The sequence below is a fragment of the Lacerta agilis genome, chromosome 16, assembly GCF_009819535.1.
Source record: "Lacerta agilis isolate rLacAgi1 chromosome 16, rLacAgi1.pri, whole genome shotgun sequence".
NCBI lineage: Eukaryota > Metazoa > Chordata > Lepidosauria > Squamata > Lacertidae > Lacerta > Lacerta agilis.
The window spans coordinates 25,683,548-25,701,258 of record NC_046327.1 but is presented as its reverse complement, the minus strand read 5'-3'; the positions used below and the strand labels follow the sequence as shown (position 1 = coordinate 25,701,258).

Below are 17,711 nucleotides of genomic sequence, written 5' to 3'. Positions count from 1 at the left end.
CCTCACAGGGTGGTTGTGAGGATGAAGTGATGCTTCTGGGAAGTCACTATAATACTGTATTTACTAAGCATTTAGTGCTTTGTACCAACAAAGTAGCCAGAGTGAGGGCGGGTGTGTGTGTGCACTGCCCCACCTGCAACACCTTATTTGCTCCATTTCAGGTTTTTCTGTGTGCACCTGATCAAAGGGAGCCTAATCCCTGGAAGCTTATGCCCTAACCAACGTCTTCTCCAAGCGGCCACATTTAGGTTCCATGAGGCCCTAAGCTACTGAAGGTAATGGGGCCCTTTATATGTCCAGCCGTCCTTTGTCAACAACGAATTGTCACTGTCTTTTGTGTTCAATATATACTATAAGGTAATTTATGGACCCAATAGGTATCTAAAGCCATTTGCCTGGAACTAAAGTGGTGCTTCTACAGCACTCTGTTATCTGGCATTGCCATACACCAGGGCCAATAACTTTCTATACTCATAATTAAATCTCATTCAGAAGAGGTGTCTTGCTGAAATTACCTCCCTGTGGCTTTCTGCCTTCTTTTTAATTTCTAGCCCCTCTTCACTGGGGGAGGGAGGGAGACTCTAATGGATGGTTTCCTCTCATAATTTCTACCAGGCCAGACAGCTGGTAGTTTCCGAACATGGCATCCCTCAGGTAGTTAGCCGTGTTGGTTTGCCATAGTCAAAACAAAATATAAAATCAAAAAAATCCTTCCAGTAGCACCTTTGTTGTTGTTGTTCTTCAGTCGTTCAGTCGTGTCGGACTCTTCGTGACCCCATGGACCAGCACTATCTGAAGAAGTGTGCATGCGCAGGAAAGCTCAAACTTAGTTGGTCTCGTAAGGTGCTACTGGAAGGATTTATTTATTTTTTTATTTTATATTTTGTTATGACATCCCTCATTCTTTGCAGTGTAGTTTGAATGTGACCAGCTGCCACTAGAGGGCAGGGTGTTTAATTTTTTTTATTTTTTTAAAATAAAGATTCCAAAATAATAGTTAACCAACCTGCTAAGTCAACTTCTCTTGCTCAACAGTGTATTTCTGAAACAAATAAAGAGATTCCTCTGCATCTTCAGGAGCAGTTTCACTTGAATATGTGACACTTTATGCACACTTCAGTGGCTGGGCTGAGCCATCCCAGCACTATAATGTTCAGCAGAGCCCAAGACATCTTGGCATCTGAGGCGAACCACAAAACGGAGCTTCACTCCCATGGGAAAAGGGCTGAGTGGAGATCTGCATCAGGAACAGGGCGGGAGGAGACCAGCTGCACCTCCTGCTTGCAGAGGACGTCTTAAGTTAAAGCGGGACATTCCGGGATCAAATCAGAAACGGGGAAGACTTCTGAAAAATGGGGACAACAAGTGGAAGGTCTGGCTAGTGTGCAAAATCCCTGTTTTAAAAAGAAAAAAAGGCAGAGCTAATGATTTGCTGGTTACGTACATCAGCAAAAGATTCCCGGGCGGTGTACCAAAAAATGGGAATAGTTTGCACAGTTGCGCCAGAGAGGCTGGCATTTCAAGTAGACCTGCGTCCCCCCCTGGCACTTTCCCGAAGCCAGTCAAGCTCTGGGCGTCTCACACCCAGCCAGGGCCTCGGGAAACCGGAGCAATTCGGCTGCGATCGGAGGCGGGGCAAGCGGCGGAGAGAGGGCGGAGTGGGGTTTCGGGTGGCCGTATGCGAGGGCGGAGCTGCTCGGGCTCAGCCGGAAGCCGGAGGGCGCACCGCACGCGACACCCGCCTCGGAGCGCTCACGGGATCGCCTGCGCGCAACGATCGGCAAGTGAGCCGTGCCTGGTTCTCGACGGCGCGCACGGAAGAGAAGGCGCGGAGCGGGGAGAGCGGCGGCGTTGCGCGGCACAGAGGAAGGATGCCCCGTCGGAGCACCGCGCTGCACCTCATGGCCGGCGGGTGAGTAGTAGCCACGAGGGAGCTTCTGGTGCGCGTCCGAGGTGCGTCTGCTCGTAATCGGGTTGGTTCCCCGGGACTTGCTGCCGAGGGGAACGGGCGGCGACGGCGGCGCGCTCTGGCAGGGCCGGATCCGCCGCGCGGCGTGCCCATGGGCAAGTGGATCCAGGCCTAGGACGCAGACCTTAGAGGGGGCGCACGACTGACCTTGGAGGGCCACCGTTTTATACAAGTTCGTTGTTGTCGTAAAGTTCTGAAAACATTTCGCTTTAATAGTTTGGATTTTTTTTTCCTTTCTGCAAGACGTCTGTTTTGGAAAATATAAGTTTACAGTAGTAATAGTAATTGTGGGTGAAGAAATTTCGAGTTGCAGGGCTGGTAATGTGCCGGAATGGCAGCTGCCAGCCATATTGGTCTCGCAGAACCATAGAGGTGGGAGGGATCCCGAGGATCAAACAGTCCCAACGCCCTGTAATGCAGGAATATGCAACTGACCCTTACGGGGATCGAACCTGCAACCTCGGCGTTGCCTGCACCACGCTGCAGCCAACTGAATTGTCCAGCTGTGTTTCCAGCAAAAAGACAGGGGTGTGCCCAGATTCCAAAGGAGTGAGGCTGGCTCACATGTGATCTTGAAGTCAGTGTAGTAGCGCTCCTTATTGTGGGAGGAATGGGGTAGGAGGAATGTGTCAGGGTTGTGTGCCAGAAGGAACAGAAAATGTCAGAGGTGCCGGATGCCTCTGCTTCTTTCCTTGGTTCACCGTCGTTTGCTATCTTGGGCCCATTTGTGGTCACCTTCTATTCCTGGCACATGAGCCATCGCAGTATGAATTCCTCCAGTTGTGCGAGGACTGCATGAAATGATCTGCAAGCCTATCCACGTGGGGAATCGTATCACCCATTTAGTGTGGCCTGTTTGTACATTATCTCAGTCATCTTTACAACAGTTACCAGTGTTACTACTACTGTAATGCTGATGAGAACCTGAGGCTAATGGAATAGTGACCTGCCTGAATACACAGCCCTATGCATGCTTTCCAGGAAGCATTTTACATTTGTGCAAAAAAAAAAAAGTTTTTAAGTCACGTAATTGATGATTTATAGAGCCACCCGTCAGTGCATATGGTTTACAAAAAAGTGATATTTTAAAATACAGCAGAGACTAATTAAAAAAACAACAAGCACACGAGTTGCGCTCTTCGAGGACCTGCAAAGCAACATTTGGCTCCTCTGTGCAAGCTTCTTAAAAATAAACTGAGGGTGCAATAACACAAGGAGCCTAAGCGAGCAGGATCAGAGGGAGGGAGCAAAGTTAACTGGGGTAACATTGGAGTGGAGTCCCTAAGACCATTGAATGGTACACCTCTCTCTGGGAACTCCTCCAGCCAAGCTGGTCCCAAACATATTCCCATCAGCAAGAAGCGCACTGCCCAGTCTTGCGCCCCAGGGAGGTCACTTCAGTGCTGCTAATGCAGTTTTTCGGCTTCACCCTGGAGGCACACTCCATTGTCTCTCAAGACAGAAGGATGCCAACAACTGCATTAATAACGGGGTTTATCCATTCTCAAGGAAATCGGCCCTGAGTGCTCACTAGAAGGACAGATCCTGAAGTTGAGGCTCCAGTACTTTGGCCACCTCATGAGAAGAGAAGACTCCCTGGAAAAGACCCTGATGTTGGGAAAGATGGAGGGCACAAGGAGAAGGGGACGACAGAGGACGAGATGGTTGGACAGTGTTCTCGAAGCGACTGGCATGAGTTTGGCCAAACTGCGGGAGGCAGTGAAAGATAGGCGTGCCTGGCGTGCTCTGGTCCATGGGGTCACGAAGAGTCGGACACGACTGAACAACAACAACAATCTATTACCGTACCCATAAAATTGTTCACATTATCCAGCACCCATCCTTCATTGAGGCTGGCAGTCACAGAGGTCTGCTGAGCTTGGCCTGGTGACAGGATGGAGGAGTGGGACCCAGCAGGTTCGACTCAACTTCTCCCACAGTTGAGATTATGAGTGTTTAAATGCCTGAACAGGGCTATGTCAGTCGCAGAGTTCAGCTTTCTGAGTACAGAACTTGGTTCCGAGCGCAGGATTTTAGTTTGTTGATGTGGTGCTGCTGTTGTTGACTACTCAGCCCTGGGGAAGCTCTCTGGTTCTTGCCTTCATCTGTTCTCCCCATTAAGTGGAGGCAGAAGCCTCTGGGAAGCCAGGTGCTATTTGTTGTATTAACTGATACAACTGTATTAACTGAAAAACGTGTAATATCTTGCCGTTCCCCTTTGTGTTTATGAGAGTTTGACTGTGCTGTTCCTCTGAGGCCGTGTTCTTATGAATACACCCAGGCAGTGGTATCTACCTCTGAAAAGGGTATTCAGGAGGGCCTGTCTTGGAAGAAAAAGATGGACGAGCTTCAGTCTGCAGAGGAGACTGTGTTTATTGTGCAAGAAGTAAGCAACATTATAAAAGAGGCCATAGAAGGAACAGTAGGTGGCAATGCGTATCTGCACAGCAAAGTGAATCAATGGACTACAAGTGTTGTAGAGCAAATTCTGAGTTATCTCACAAAGCCGGGGAAACCTTTCAAATATGTTGTGACGTGTGTGATTATGCAAAAGAATGGTGCTGGACTTCATACTGCAAGCTCTTGCTTCTGGGACAACTCTGCTGATGGAACCTGCACTGTGAGATGGGAGAACAAGACTATGTTTCATATATCCACTAAAACTGTGAATTCAATGAACAACTTTGTTTTTAAAGAACTTCTGTCTTCTTCCAGTGAGAAAATGGGGGAAGCAATTTCTATGCTGTTACAGAAACACATCACCTCTCATCCATATCAAATCACTCCCTGTCTTTAACACTTTAAGGACTCTCTTCTCAAGGTGCTAAAACCTGAAACACCCTGCACTTCTTCAGCTTTATTGCAACTGGTTTGAATAAGACTAATTTCACACAATGCTTTTGTTTGTTGTTAAATGATTGAAGTTCGGGGTGGGGGGGTAAAAAGAGGGCATGTCTTTAATCTGTAGTGTTCACACCTGGGTATCTATAGTGCTGCTGGGTTGTTTTCCCCCCAGCAGATGGACTACATTCAGGGTCAAACTGCACATTAAGTTCTTTAAAAACATGCTTAACGCAGCTGCTTTTGTTTTGAAGGGAAAAGAGCTGGTTAGCCACTGTTGCTGGTAAGGGGAGGCAATTTAATAGTGAATGATAAATTTTAATCTTTCATCTTTTCCTCTGCCCTGCTGGAAAAGAGGAGGAGGAGGGATCCCCTCACCAGGAAGCCCCTTGAAACCCACCCAGTGCTTCAGTGTTAGAAACTCAAATACCTATATATGCTAGGCGCCAAATGGCCCCCTTAAACCAAGGTTGCAATCGCCAAAACAGAAAGTCTAGTTGCCATTTTGGGCCAGGACAGCTCTAAAGTCTTCATTTTTCAAATGGTGGACTGACTGTGATTGATTGATTCATCCGTTTGGTTCAGATGGCAACCTTGAGCTAGGTGAAGAGGTTTGAGAACTTAAAGAAGAAAAGTCGCTTGATCCAACGACAGTCCACATATATATTGGCCCATTCCAACCTCTTTTTGTTAACCGTGACTGCTCAGGCTTCACAGAAAAAAAGGAATTTGGTTCCAGAAATTCATTCCGATTGTGCAGATAAAATATAACCGATAGAATTCTGCAGGATGGAGTATTTGTGTGTGAAAACAATCCAGATCCAATGATCCCCAAATGTTGGGAGATTTCAGGTACCATAGGTGGCAACTCCCTGGGTGCCCCAGCAACCCACAAAATTCCCCCTTGAATGGGTCAGGCACCCACAAAATTCAGTGCCAGGGCCATGCACGCTGCATGGCACCCATAGTCATGGGGCCAAGTTGGCACTCCTCTTAAGTGCCATCCTGGCACCCAGGCATCTTCACTTGGTTGCAAGTGGTTGAAATGCGCCTGGCTGATTTCAAACCCTGTGTGCCACAACTGCACCCTTGGTAATTTTGCCAAGGTAGTGCCAAGGTAGTGTAGTGCCATAGCTCACGTTCTTCCAATGTAGTGGAACTTCTGTTGAAATCTGCAGACTCGAAGCTGGTATATCTTCAGGAAAAGCACAGGCCCTTTGTCTCCACAGACCCTACACACTATCACAACCTTCTAAATGGTATATGTCAGGGAAAGAGTGCCTCCTCATGAGGAGGAGGGGGAGAGAGGGCAACAGCCCAGAGATGGGGGGAGAGAAAGTGACTCATCAAGGGAAGAGGGTTCACTGTGTTATAGGGAACCGCAGCCAATAATCTCCATGGACACTTCATCCTCACCTAGCCCCCTTCATGAGATATCTCCTGAGGAAAGGGAGGTGCCAGGGCTTGAGAGGGAAGGACAGAGACCCAGCACCGTCAGCCACAGACGGGCGGAGGGTGAGATGCCAGTTCCGGAGGAGGACCAGCAGAGAGGGGGAAGAAGGCGACGCAGACATCATAATAGAACGCCAAGGCTGTGGTGTTGGCGGGCGAACAGACGCCTCCCAGTTCCGGAAACTGATACCGACTGAGCAGCCATGTTTTGCAGAGCTCTTGCTGTAAATAGCTAAGGCACAATAAATAGTTATAGTTAATGCAGGTATCGGTGGTTATTCATGAGCAACACACTACAAAGGGAACGAGACCCTGACAGTATATCCAAAATATCCCTCTGAAGCGGAATGGGAACAACATCTTACCGGAGCCAGGTACAAGAAAATGGGTTCTGCCTGGCAAATAGGGACAGCAGGAGCAAGTGGGTTTGGGCTACTCCTTTTTCTCTACCAGCTGTGCTGCTTACTCTGAACACACAGTTGTCCTTCATAAGGCATCCTCAGAACAACTCCAGAAGGTTATTCCTAGCCCAGCCTTCCAACTGCCCAACAGCTGTTCACACCCAGCCTTTCTGACCTGCTACCCTTCTGCTAACCCAAGCTGCGCACGCACACATCCCTTGAGACGGCAGAGGGGGCTTTGCTTGCGAGAAGCATCTCTGTAAGCCGAGCAGAAGACAGACACAGTTGGTTAGGTCTTTGGTTCGCGGCCAGGTCTCTCTCATCATCATCATCTGTCTATTCTGCGAACGGGAGGCTCAGGGTTGGGCCAGGAAAGGCCATCTAAAGACGTTTCGTCTTCTCTCAGCAAATAAGCCCTCTGAACGGAAGGAGAAATAATTGGTTTCTTTCTGCCAGCCTTGTTGCAGGAATTGCTGTATCCATTGGAAACAGTTTCCATGGTGCATTTAAAAAATGTACTTAGTTATTTTCCTGCTTTTGGAGGCAACCGTTTCCTCGCTGTGCTATCGTTTATTTATTTGCAAGAACTGTAAGTGGTGTACATGCTGTACTTATAGTTAAAAGATTTGTATATTCAGCAGAGTTTCCAGGTGGTTTGCAAATAAAAGAAAGGAGGGAGGGGAAGAGGTGATTGGAGTTTCCGGCATTGGGGACACGTGCTAGTCCTGGTTCTCACGAAAATCAAGCAAAATAGCAAACCTGTTTCTGGACAGGTTGTGCCCAGAAGCAGGTAGGGAGTTCACAAGGTTGAGATCTCCTTGATTTTTTAAAAATAAAATAATATCCCCGCAAGCAGAAAGCAAGCATGTCAGGGAAAATGTATCATCCCGATAATCTAATTATTGGCGCAGAGGGATTGTTGCTTTTGTATGGAAGAGCATCCAGTCGTGTCAGCTCCGCCTGCTTGCTGCCTGAAGTGATGCAGGCCAGAAACAAGCTTCTCTGCTGCTAGTGAGAACGTGAATGTATAGGCAGATGTTTCAAGGTATCCAGCTACTGGTTAGTGATCTCACCTCAGCCACTGACTCCCAGTTTCTAACTGTTCGGAGGCTATCCTCAGGACGGTTATTCAGAGGCAAACAACAACAGCCCTTGCCCACACAAAGAGGTCATTCCGCAGTGCTTCAAAAAACTCTTCACGACAACGACATTTTAAAGCAAGCCCCTGAGCATGTGAAGAGTGAGGTGTGGCCATCAGGTTAAAAGCACCCAGGTGGGAGAACTGGATTGTTCCACGGGGTCCCTGCGGAGCCTGTGTTCAGGGTCAAAAATGTGTGCAATGGCTTTGAACACACCCACAGCCGCTCCGTTGCATCACTCCGTTGCATCGGTGGAATTTGCTGCCAAGGAGTGTGGTGGAGTCTCCTTCTTTGGAGGTCTTTAAGCGGAGGCTTGGCAGCCATCTGTCAGGAATGCTTTGATGGTGTTTCCTGCTTGGCAGGGGGTTGGACTGGATGGCCCTTGTGGTCCCTTCCAACTCTATGATTCTACTTGGGGGCTCGCTGTGCTTCCCAGTGCAAACTTCGCCAAGGCGAATGCCCTTGATGGATGTGGAGCAGTAAATCGAGAACCCCTCACCTTGCCAGGATTCGCTCACTCAGCTAATGTCAAACCAAAACCACAGGCTGCTGCTGTCAGTTAAGGGCTGTGCTAGCAAGGTGGCCGGTTGCGTAAAGTGTAAAGCACGTCCTGGCCAAATTGGGGCAGCTGCCCGCCGCCACCTCCAACTCTCCCTCTCCTCCCCACGCTCTGGCAGTGCGTCACACAAAGACCCTTCAGATTTGCCAATGATTAGCACACTGAAGTCTCTTCAGATTTGCCAATGATTAGCAAACTGACATCTGGGCTCCCGCCTGCTGTGAGCGGAGGTTGCCCAGGGCTCCAAAGTCCACAGGGGAGGAGGTGGCCCAAACGTCACGGCTTCTTGCCCAACACGCTTTGTTCCGCTGCGAGGCTTCCCCATGTCGCCACAGCCAACGGGGCACGGGGCGATCTTTGGAGCCCGGCAAAAGAAACAGATCCTTTTGTATGCTTGAGTAACCTCGTCCAGCGTAGTAGAGATTGCTTCTGAGCAATCCAGCCTCACGCTGGGAATTCTCATCTCAGGTGGCTGCAGTGGAAATGGAAGCCGAGCTTTCTTTATTCCGGATGAATTAATCCAGAGCCGGTTTCTGTGGCTCTGGCTCTGCACACAGCTAGCACAGCAGCCCCACTGCTCCCTATAGATTAACCCCCAATGGAACGCAGCCTTCAAGAGGAAAAAGGATGCCTATTCCTACTGACAAATGCCCTTTTAAAATGTGTGTGGGGGGGGAGGAGGAGGTTATTGGGTTGTTCTTGTTTCCAGTTTATTATGCATTTTGCAATTTTATATTGTGATTTTATGTTGTGAACCATCCTGAGATCTGCGGGTATAAAAGTAAAGGTACCCCTGACCATTAGGTCCAGTCGCGGATGACTCGGGGGTTGCGGCGCCCATCTTGCTCTATAGGCCGAGGGAGCCGGCGTTTGTCCGCAGACAGCTTCCGGGTCATGTGGCCAGCATGAGTAAGCCGCTTCTGGCGAACCAGAGCAGCGCAGGGAAACGCCGTTTACCTTCCCGCCGGAGTGGTACCTATTTATCTACTTTCACTTTGACGTGCTTTCAAACTGCTAGGTAGGCAGGAGCTGGGACTGAACAACGGGAGCTCACCCCGTCACGGGGATTTGAACCGCCGACCTTCTGATCGGCAAGCCCAAGAGGCTCAGTGGTTTAGACCACAGTGCCACCCGCGTCCTTATCTGCGGGTATAGGGTGGTATAATAATAATAATAATAATAATAATAATAATAATAATAATCCCTGATATGTCCCAACTCTCTCTTATCTTTGAAATGGAAAATCTCAAATCATTCCCCAAACATGCAAATCGATTGGAAAATGTCTCCCCGCCCCCTCTGGATCCTCATTACAGAATTATAGTGTACAACCATATATGTTATATTCCTGCACTGAGAGAATACTATAAGCATTTATACTCTACTGTGAATATACAGCCCATTTTGATGCAACTCAGAGCTAGGATGATGACCCCCTCTCCCCAGAAGATTTTCTGCTTTCCTCAGGGCTTTAGAAAACACCACCACATCCTCATAGGCCTTGCCATCCTCTTAGTTGGGCATCAGAACTGTTGGCTCAAAATCTACAGTTAATTTCATTCTAATAATGAGATCTGTCTTCCACTCTGATATTTCTTTTTTTCATTTTCTAAATATGAGATTCCCCCCCCCTCCCCCGGTAAAGAAACAGAACTTCCCATAATATCCCACGAAGCCTCAAAACAGCTTTAAGGCAATGACTCAAAGAGCAAAGGCCTTCTTCGAGAGCGCAAGACTTTCAAAAGAGGCAGCGTTTCAAACTCAATTTGAAAATATCTAGATTCCCAGTATTCCTATCTGAGGGCTTTTCAGTTTTTATCTGATCATACATTGTCCCCACTTTTCATCTGCCGGGCTCCTGATCTAGTTTAAAATGTACATTAACTAGAGAGGCACAGATTCTTCACGCTGATAACGAAATTTCAAACAGCGTTGGTGATTCTTGTGGATAGCATTTAGAATTTGGACTGCATGCCTGAATCATAATTTGCTTATGCAGCCACTGATGTCCGTGGGCAGGTTAAGAAAACCTTAATAAATAGACAAATGAAGCGCCTTCTCATGAGTCTTTGGGGACACTGCTGCTGCGAAGAGCCTTTGAAGGACTGCAGAATGACCTCTTCATGTAGGCAAGGGGTGTTGTTGTTGTTGTTGTTTGCCTCCGAACAGTTAGAAACTCAGGTGTGTAAGCTAGGTGCCAAAGGGCTCCTTCAACCAGGGTTGCAGTTAAAACGTTTGGGCAAGATTGCTCCAAAGCCTGTGCCTGTGAAGAACTTACATTGTTGATGTATCGTGTTGAGTATAAAGTATTATGAACTGAAGAAAACTGTAGCAAAACCTGATTAACATCCGGAATACAGGTCTTCTGATCCATTTTCGGTGAGGAGGTGCCTGTCTGAGACAACCACCATGTATGACCCCTGCCTCTACATATGGCTATTGCCACCGTTCCTTCTTATATGACTTTGCGCGTCCAGTTGAGAACTATCTGCAGCACTTTTTGCGTATTTGCACGGCGCTACGACACTATTATTGGCAGAGTTGTGCCACTAGTTGTGCCACTAGTTCATAAGTATCTCCAGGCTTTGACATACACGCTGCACTTTAGTGTGTTTAATTGAGTAAAATTGTTCCGGTTTGGTGTTTTAGTTCAGATGACAACCTTGAGGTAGGTTAAGAACATTGAGAGCTTAAAGAAGAGAAGTCACTGGATCCGGGGACAGTCCACACACACACACACACACACACACACACACATATATATATTTCTATTTCTGCCTCTTTTTCTTCATGGCGACACAGACCATTCATAATGTAGGGATGGTCTTCATGACTGTGAGCAGGGCAAGTGGGGTGGGGTAAATTGAAGACAAGCTGCAACAATTAACTATAATGTCATTCGCTGCTCCTGCTCAGGCTGCGCAGAAAAAGCAATTTGGTTCCTGAAATTCATTCTGATTGTGTAGATAAATGATTAAAACGGGCAGAATTCTACAGGATTAAGTGCGTGAAAACAGTCAAGATACAATGATCACCAGACATGCGCCCTCCACATGGTGGAGACGTCATGCACCATCCTGGCACCCAGGCATCTTTAATAATAATAATAATTTTTATTAAGTTTTACATTTTAATCATCAAAATATCATATCAAATAACAACAAAATTACAGTTCCAAAATTTCCCCCTCCCCTCCAAGACTTCCCTCAACTTCCTCTTCTGGTTTTTCTTATACTGTACATATGAACTTCTCCTGCTTGTTTTGATATATTTTAATTTTAAGATCTTTAAATTATTATACTCTTCTCATTTTCACATCATCATTATAATTGTTGTTGTTGTTGTTGTTGTTTTAATTGTAAATGTTTAGTCAAAACCTGCTAGTGAGTCCATATCTTTACATTGTTTCTGTAGGTATAACATAAATGGTTCCCCGTCTTTCTTAAAATCTCTGTTGCCCTTTTCCCGAATTCCCAGGCATCTTCACTTGGTTGCAAGTGGCCGATGGTCGGGTGCAAAATGCGCCTGGCTAATTTTGAACACTGCCTCTGAACCTTGCCCTGACACTGCATTTCCTCTTCCCTCTTCCCAGATTTAGTGGCACGGCTGGAGCCATCTTGACCTGCCCTTTGGAGGTGGTGAAGACCCGCCTGCAGTCTTCCTCGCTGGCCGTGAAGCCACTTTGCCTTCCTGCAGTGCAGGTGCAAGGGGTGAACGGAGCATTGATCCGCCCCGGACTGCCCTCCATAGGGGCTCTTCAGCTCTTGAGGTGAGTAGCCGAGGCAGGAATAGCTGTGGGGGATCCTTGTGACGTTCCCCTGGGTGGGATTCCCTTGTTTTGTACCTCCGCTTGCAGTGGCAGCGACAACTTTTCCTCCCCACCCCCCAAGGCAGAGGGCAGAAACTGACCTGCTTGTTCGTTCTCTCCTTTCACAGAACCATCCTAGAGAAAGAAGGAATCCGCTCCCTCTTCCGAGGCCTGGGGCCCAATCTAGTCGGAGTTGCGCCTTCCAGGTAAAATTGTGTTTACAAGGGCAGCATTTTCTCCGGGATTCTCGTTGAAATCAACCCTCAAAAGGGTCCAGAAATCTCCTCCTAGGGTTGGGTGATACCTGGTTTTCAACATCGTGATAAGAGCACCAGCTAAACATCGTGATATATTGCGATGTCTGAAACAAGGATGGAGCTATGTAGAGGCATTGAGTGGCTTCGCGGTTTTTACGGCATTGTGATTTTTGCATAACACACACACACACAATATATGATTCACGATATATTGCCACACAGCTTCAGGACAGAGCTAAAGACGAACCAGTGCTATAACCGGCTGTAGCCCACCTTTTAAAGTAGTGATATCTTTTTTTTAATCTAAAAATTTTAAAGCTTATGGTTTATATTTATAGTTCATATTTTAGCATGTATTTTGGATTGTTTTTTATGGATATGTGCATGCTGGTTGAGAACCGTAACAATAAATCTGTCTATCTTGCCAGGTCAAAAAATATGAAACTGATATCACGATATGGGCTAAAGGGGGACACATCTGAGACCCATGACCTTGGGTTGTGCAGTCTGCTGGTGGGTGACCAAACAATGGGGTACTTGAGTCATGCATTTGCCTAGTTTTTTAATATTATTTGGAGGCTTTTTGATGCTCTCCCTGTAAACAGCAGATCATTGTTCGTACAGAGCAGAAACCGGAGGAGAGACGGTAAGCATGCAAATGAGCATTTCTGGCCACCACAGACGTCACACTCACATGAGAAGGAATCGAGAGCTGCTTTCAGCCTTTAAACCCCCTGAATCTGGGCAAGAGCACAAGCTTATCGGGGCGAATCTAGAGCAGATTGCTTGTCGTTGCTTCTGTTGGTTAAGTAGCTTTAAAAGACCCAATTCTTTCCCCTCTCCTTTTCCAGGGCCATTTATTTTGCTGCATATTCGGGCGCCAAGGAGAAGCTCAACACGGTGTTTGCGCCAGAGTCTAAGAAGGTTCACATGCTTTCGGCAGCCTGTGCAGGTAAAATGCACATCTGTTCAAGGGTCCTTGGGTCGTTTCACCTGTTCCGAGCTTTGAAGAAAAGTGAAGAGAATGTTCTTTTAAAAAGAAAGAAAAAGATTTACCACAGCAAGGAGTAAAGAAAGGCTCCTAGATACACATTTGTGCATGCGTGCTACGCAGCAGCAGACAGCGTGGCGGAGCTGCACTGCTTACCTGACGTCCTGGTTACATCACTGCAAGCACAGCTGGATGGAGAGGAGCGTGGCAGCAGCATGGTTGGCATGGTAGATCCAACACTGCTGGCGCATTTGCAGTGTGGCCGACCTTGCCACTGCTGCACCCTTCTCCACCCGGTGTGCTGCAGCGACTTCAGCTGGAGATAGATTCCTTTATTACGGTCAACGACCAGCACACACACACACACAAAAAGACACATACAGAATCAATAATAAATGCAATTTAAAATTGATCTGAGATTTGATCTAAAAGGGGTTGGCCGTATTAAAATTAAAGTACATTAAAATTAATAATTATTGCTTTAAAAGAATAAATTTAGAAATTAATTAAAAAATCAACAATTCAGATTATTATAATACTTAAATCAAAAGAAGGATCAGGAGCCACCTAATTGTGCGGACCGAAGCTTAGAACTTTGCCACCGCAGCTGTGACCTTAGGGCTGGCATCCAAGAGGAGCCAATGGGCGTAGTGTTCTTCGGGACATCCAGGAGACTCACATAATAGCGGAGAGATAAGTTCATTCCGTAAAGCCCTATAAAAGCGGCAACGGAGAAGTACGTGGTCTGTAGTCTCTACTTCTCCGGAGTCGTATGGACAGAGTCTGTCTCCCAAAGGAACCCCCCTATACCTCCCATCCAATACGGCAGATGGCAGGACATGATTTCGGGCCAGTGTGAACGCCCTCCTGTGGGATGGGACCTCGAGCTGAGTAAAATACCTAGCTGGGAGTTGTATCTCCGCTCCTCTGGGGTTAAAAAAAGAGGGACTTTACTTAAGTCATTTTGCCTCTCGATAGCCATTAGCCTCTGCTTGACTAATGCCCTTGCTGTGTTGTAACTATGTGAACACAGGTAAGCTGGATGTAAACCTATGCTCGTCATCTTGTTTTCTATGGCTTTGCTCCAAGAGGAGCGATGTTTATCTTTTAATAACCATGGGGCAAGGCCCTGAGGATTAAGATGAACATTCAGCCAAAGGTTACAGGCCTGTGTCCAGCTGGAGTTCAGATGCATGGCATAACTGCACACCTTCAAATTCTGGGGTTACACATTTTGGGAAGCTGCAGCTGGCAGCAGTTGTATATATGCGGCAAAGCAGGGATGCGTACAGTCTTCATATATGCCTGCTAACACAGTGGCACCACGGTTTCCGAACGTCTCCATTGACGAACATTTTGGTTTACGAATGCCATAAACCCAAAAGTAAATGCTTCAGTTTTCAAATGTGCCTCAGAAGTCGAACCGGAAATGCAGCTTCCATATTGAGTTTTCTGCTTTGAGGCTTCCGTACTGAGTTTTTGGTTTTCAGACGTTTCGGAACTCAAACGGTCTTCCGGAACCTCGAAAACCGAGGTACCACTGTATGGGTGAATGCATTTTCTTCCTTGCATCTGTGAAGGGGACGTTTCAGGTTTGAAGCAGCCCATTGCCTCCTTCTTTCTGCTTTAAATGCTAAGAAATGAGGTCAGGCAGAGGTGGCGAGTGACAAAGGGGAAGGCAGGGCTAAAGCTAAAACCCATGGGTAGAACTCACAGTCTGAGTTATGCTCTTGCACAACTGCCACTGACATCTATGAAACAGTTAAGCTTGCAATTTTATCCCATTGAGATCAGCTGGGTATGAAAACTTTGGATTAGACGCCAGAGAACCTCAGAACAGGTCCCTACAAATTGCAAATGTCTTCCACAAAGCACAAGTTTCACCTTGGTACCTTTGACTTCTCCTTCCTCCAGGAGTTACTTCCTCCACTTTGACAAACCCCATCTGGCTGGTGAAGACCAGAATGCAGCTGGAAGCCAGGTAAGGAAATCCTGGCTGTGTACCAGTTCATAACATTGTTTTGAGGCACCGGGCCTGGCAGAATTTGATTCCGGACATACAGTGGTACCTCACAAGACAAATGCCTCGCTAGATGAAAAACTCGCTAGACGAAAGGCATTTGCTAACGAAAGGGTGACTCGCAAGACGAAGTTTCCTATGGCCATGATTTCCCCCCCCCCCCGGTCAAACCGCGCTTCCTCTGACCGTGCTTCGCAAGTCGAAATTTCCGCTATACGACAGTACTCGCGGAACGAATTAATTTCGTCTTGCGAGACACCACTGTAATGGAAGACTGGTAGACAAGACAAGACAAGACAAGCCACTTGCACATAACGGCAGGAGGGTGATTGGGTGTATGCTGCAATTCCACCAAAGCTCAGAATCTGGCACGGAGCACAGAATTCCGCTGCCTAAGAACCTGAGTCTCCCCCCCCCCATTACTCTCTTTGACGTTGCAAATGAATATGCAAAAGCATGCCCAATGCCGGGTGCATCTCAGTAGCCAAACGAGTTCTGGATCAGATTTCACATGGTTAGAAGGTGGGGTAATAATCCTCCTGCCCCCTCAGTGACTAGAAGCCAAATCAAGCATGCAAAATAAAAAAACAACAATCATGCACAGCGTCTCTTGATTTATGCGATTTGTACAGGTTGCGGAATTCAGTTTCTCTGGGCACAGAATTCAAGCTGCCATGGCACAACATTTCATTTTTAATGCAGTTTAGAGCTTTAAATGAGTAGAGCTGAGCAGTTCCCGACTGTTTTTTGTTCTCTGCAGGGCCAAAGACGAGCGACGCACCAGCGGCTTCCAATGTGCCATGCGCATTTATCACACGGAGGGCCTGCGAGGCTTTTACCGCGGGATCACTGCCTCCTACGCTGGGGTCTCTGAAACCATCATCCATTTTGTTATTTACGAGGCACTGAAGCAGCAAATCAGAGAGCATCGGTCGTTCCTGACTCCGACTCCTATCTTCTCACCAAGCAGCCAGGACTTCCTTGGGCTGATGGCGGCAGCCGCAGTTTCCAAAACGTGTGCATCGTGTATTGCCTACCCACACGGTGAGCTGATCTGTGTTCCAGGCTCCCCCACCCCCCCCAAACCTGTCTGGCCAGAACTGGAGGAGCTTTCTCCAGAGGACTACTGGGTAACAAATCTCTCTTCTCTTTCCTTTCTGCTCCCTGCAGAGGTCATCCGGACGCGGCTGAGAGAAGAGGGCTCGCGTTACCGCTCCCTTGTGCAAACTCTGCAGCTTGTGGTCAGAGAAGAGGGCCCCGGCGCTCTTTACCGTGGGCTCCTGACTCACCTGACCCGCCAGATCCCCAACGCGGCGATCGTCATGGTCACCTATGAACTAATCATTCATTTGGCAACAAAAATGTGATGCCTTCCCCTCCCTGCGAATTGGCTATTGTTGGCAAGTGCCTTTTAGGAATGTGAAACCGTGATAACGATCACATTTCCCCATTCCATGGTTTAATGCCGTGGGAAAAGGCTTGAAAGCTAGTAGCCTGCCTGTAATCTTTTGTTTGCGAGCCTCGGTAACCGAAGGATGCCTTCAACTGTGCTGGGCCTCTCGTCTGGTGCCTGGCAAGGGACCACTCGGAAGATGCAGTTGGACAGGTGCAAGATTTTTACATGCGGGAGAAACGATGCAGAAATGTATGACGGCTCGGTTGGCAAACGCTTTTCCCCAGTGCCCCTGCCTGGACAGGCTCCAGTGTGCTGGTTGTACAATTCAGTGCAGAGGAAGCGTTCTGCTCTACTTCCCCTGCGGCCCGAGTCCGGCTTGCCAGTTGGCCGGGAAGGCAGAGGGTTTTGTATGGAAGCCATGTAAAATGAAAGAAAAGCAGCAGGGAATTCTCTCCAGGAAGCAGGGCGGTGCATCAGCGGTTAGTCTCAAAGGGAGGACTCCCCTGGCAGTGACGCCCTGCATTGAGCCTCCAACTCTTGCCGAAGACATTGATGTTTCCTTCCTTCCCTTTTGACGTTGGCTCCCTTTTGAGTTTGCTGCTGGCAACTTGCTGGCTCTTGAAGGCAGGCAGGACAGCTGTGCCCTTGGAAGTTCGTGGTCAGCTCCTCGCCCCCTGCTCACGTAAGCAACATAGTCAAACAGCCCTGGGGGTTGTGGTCCCTGCTGTAAAGAGAAATGGTTCGCTGTGGACCACTGGCAGGCTTACTCTCTATTGCCTTGCTTGCATATGTATTCCACTGTAGAGCTTGCCTCCCTAACAGGAGGGTCACGGAGAGAACATAGGCATCTAGGATGGGGCATCTTTCAAGGGGGCAGG

The 17,711-nt window shown here is 47.8% G+C and overlaps 1 protein-coding gene across 1 annotated transcript; it reads left to right on the top strand.

The window, feature by feature from the left end:
- Nucleotides 1-1,637: 1,637 nt before the first annotated feature.
- LOC117060977 (solute carrier family 25 member 36-A-like) lies at nucleotides 1,638-17,081 on the top strand. Its single transcript, XM_033173606.1, has 7 exons — nucleotides 1,638-1,912; nucleotides 11,954-12,130; nucleotides 12,298-12,375; nucleotides 13,278-13,378; nucleotides 15,332-15,398; nucleotides 16,198-16,481; nucleotides 16,608-17,081. The coding sequence occupies exons 1-7, from the start codon at nucleotides 1,872-1,874 to the stop codon at nucleotides 16,802-16,804; spliced, it is 945 nt and encodes a 314-aa protein (XP_033029497.1). The 5' UTR covers nucleotides 1,638-1,871; the 3' UTR covers nucleotides 16,805-17,081.
- Nucleotides 17,082-17,711: the final 630 nt, after the last annotated feature.

Coding starts and splice junctions, on each gene's coding strand:
- LOC117060977 (XM_033173606.1), top strand. CDS start 1,872: ATGCCCCGTCGGAGCACCGCGCTGCACCTCATGGCCGGCGG. Junction 13,379..15,331: donor GCTTTCGGCAGCCTGTGCAG/GTAAAATGCACA, acceptor TCCTTCCTCCAG/GAGTTACTTCCTCCACTTTG. Junction 15,399..16,197: donor AGAATGCAGCTGGAAGCCAG/GTAAGGAAATCC, acceptor TGTTCTCTGCAG/GGCCAAAGACGAGCGACGCA.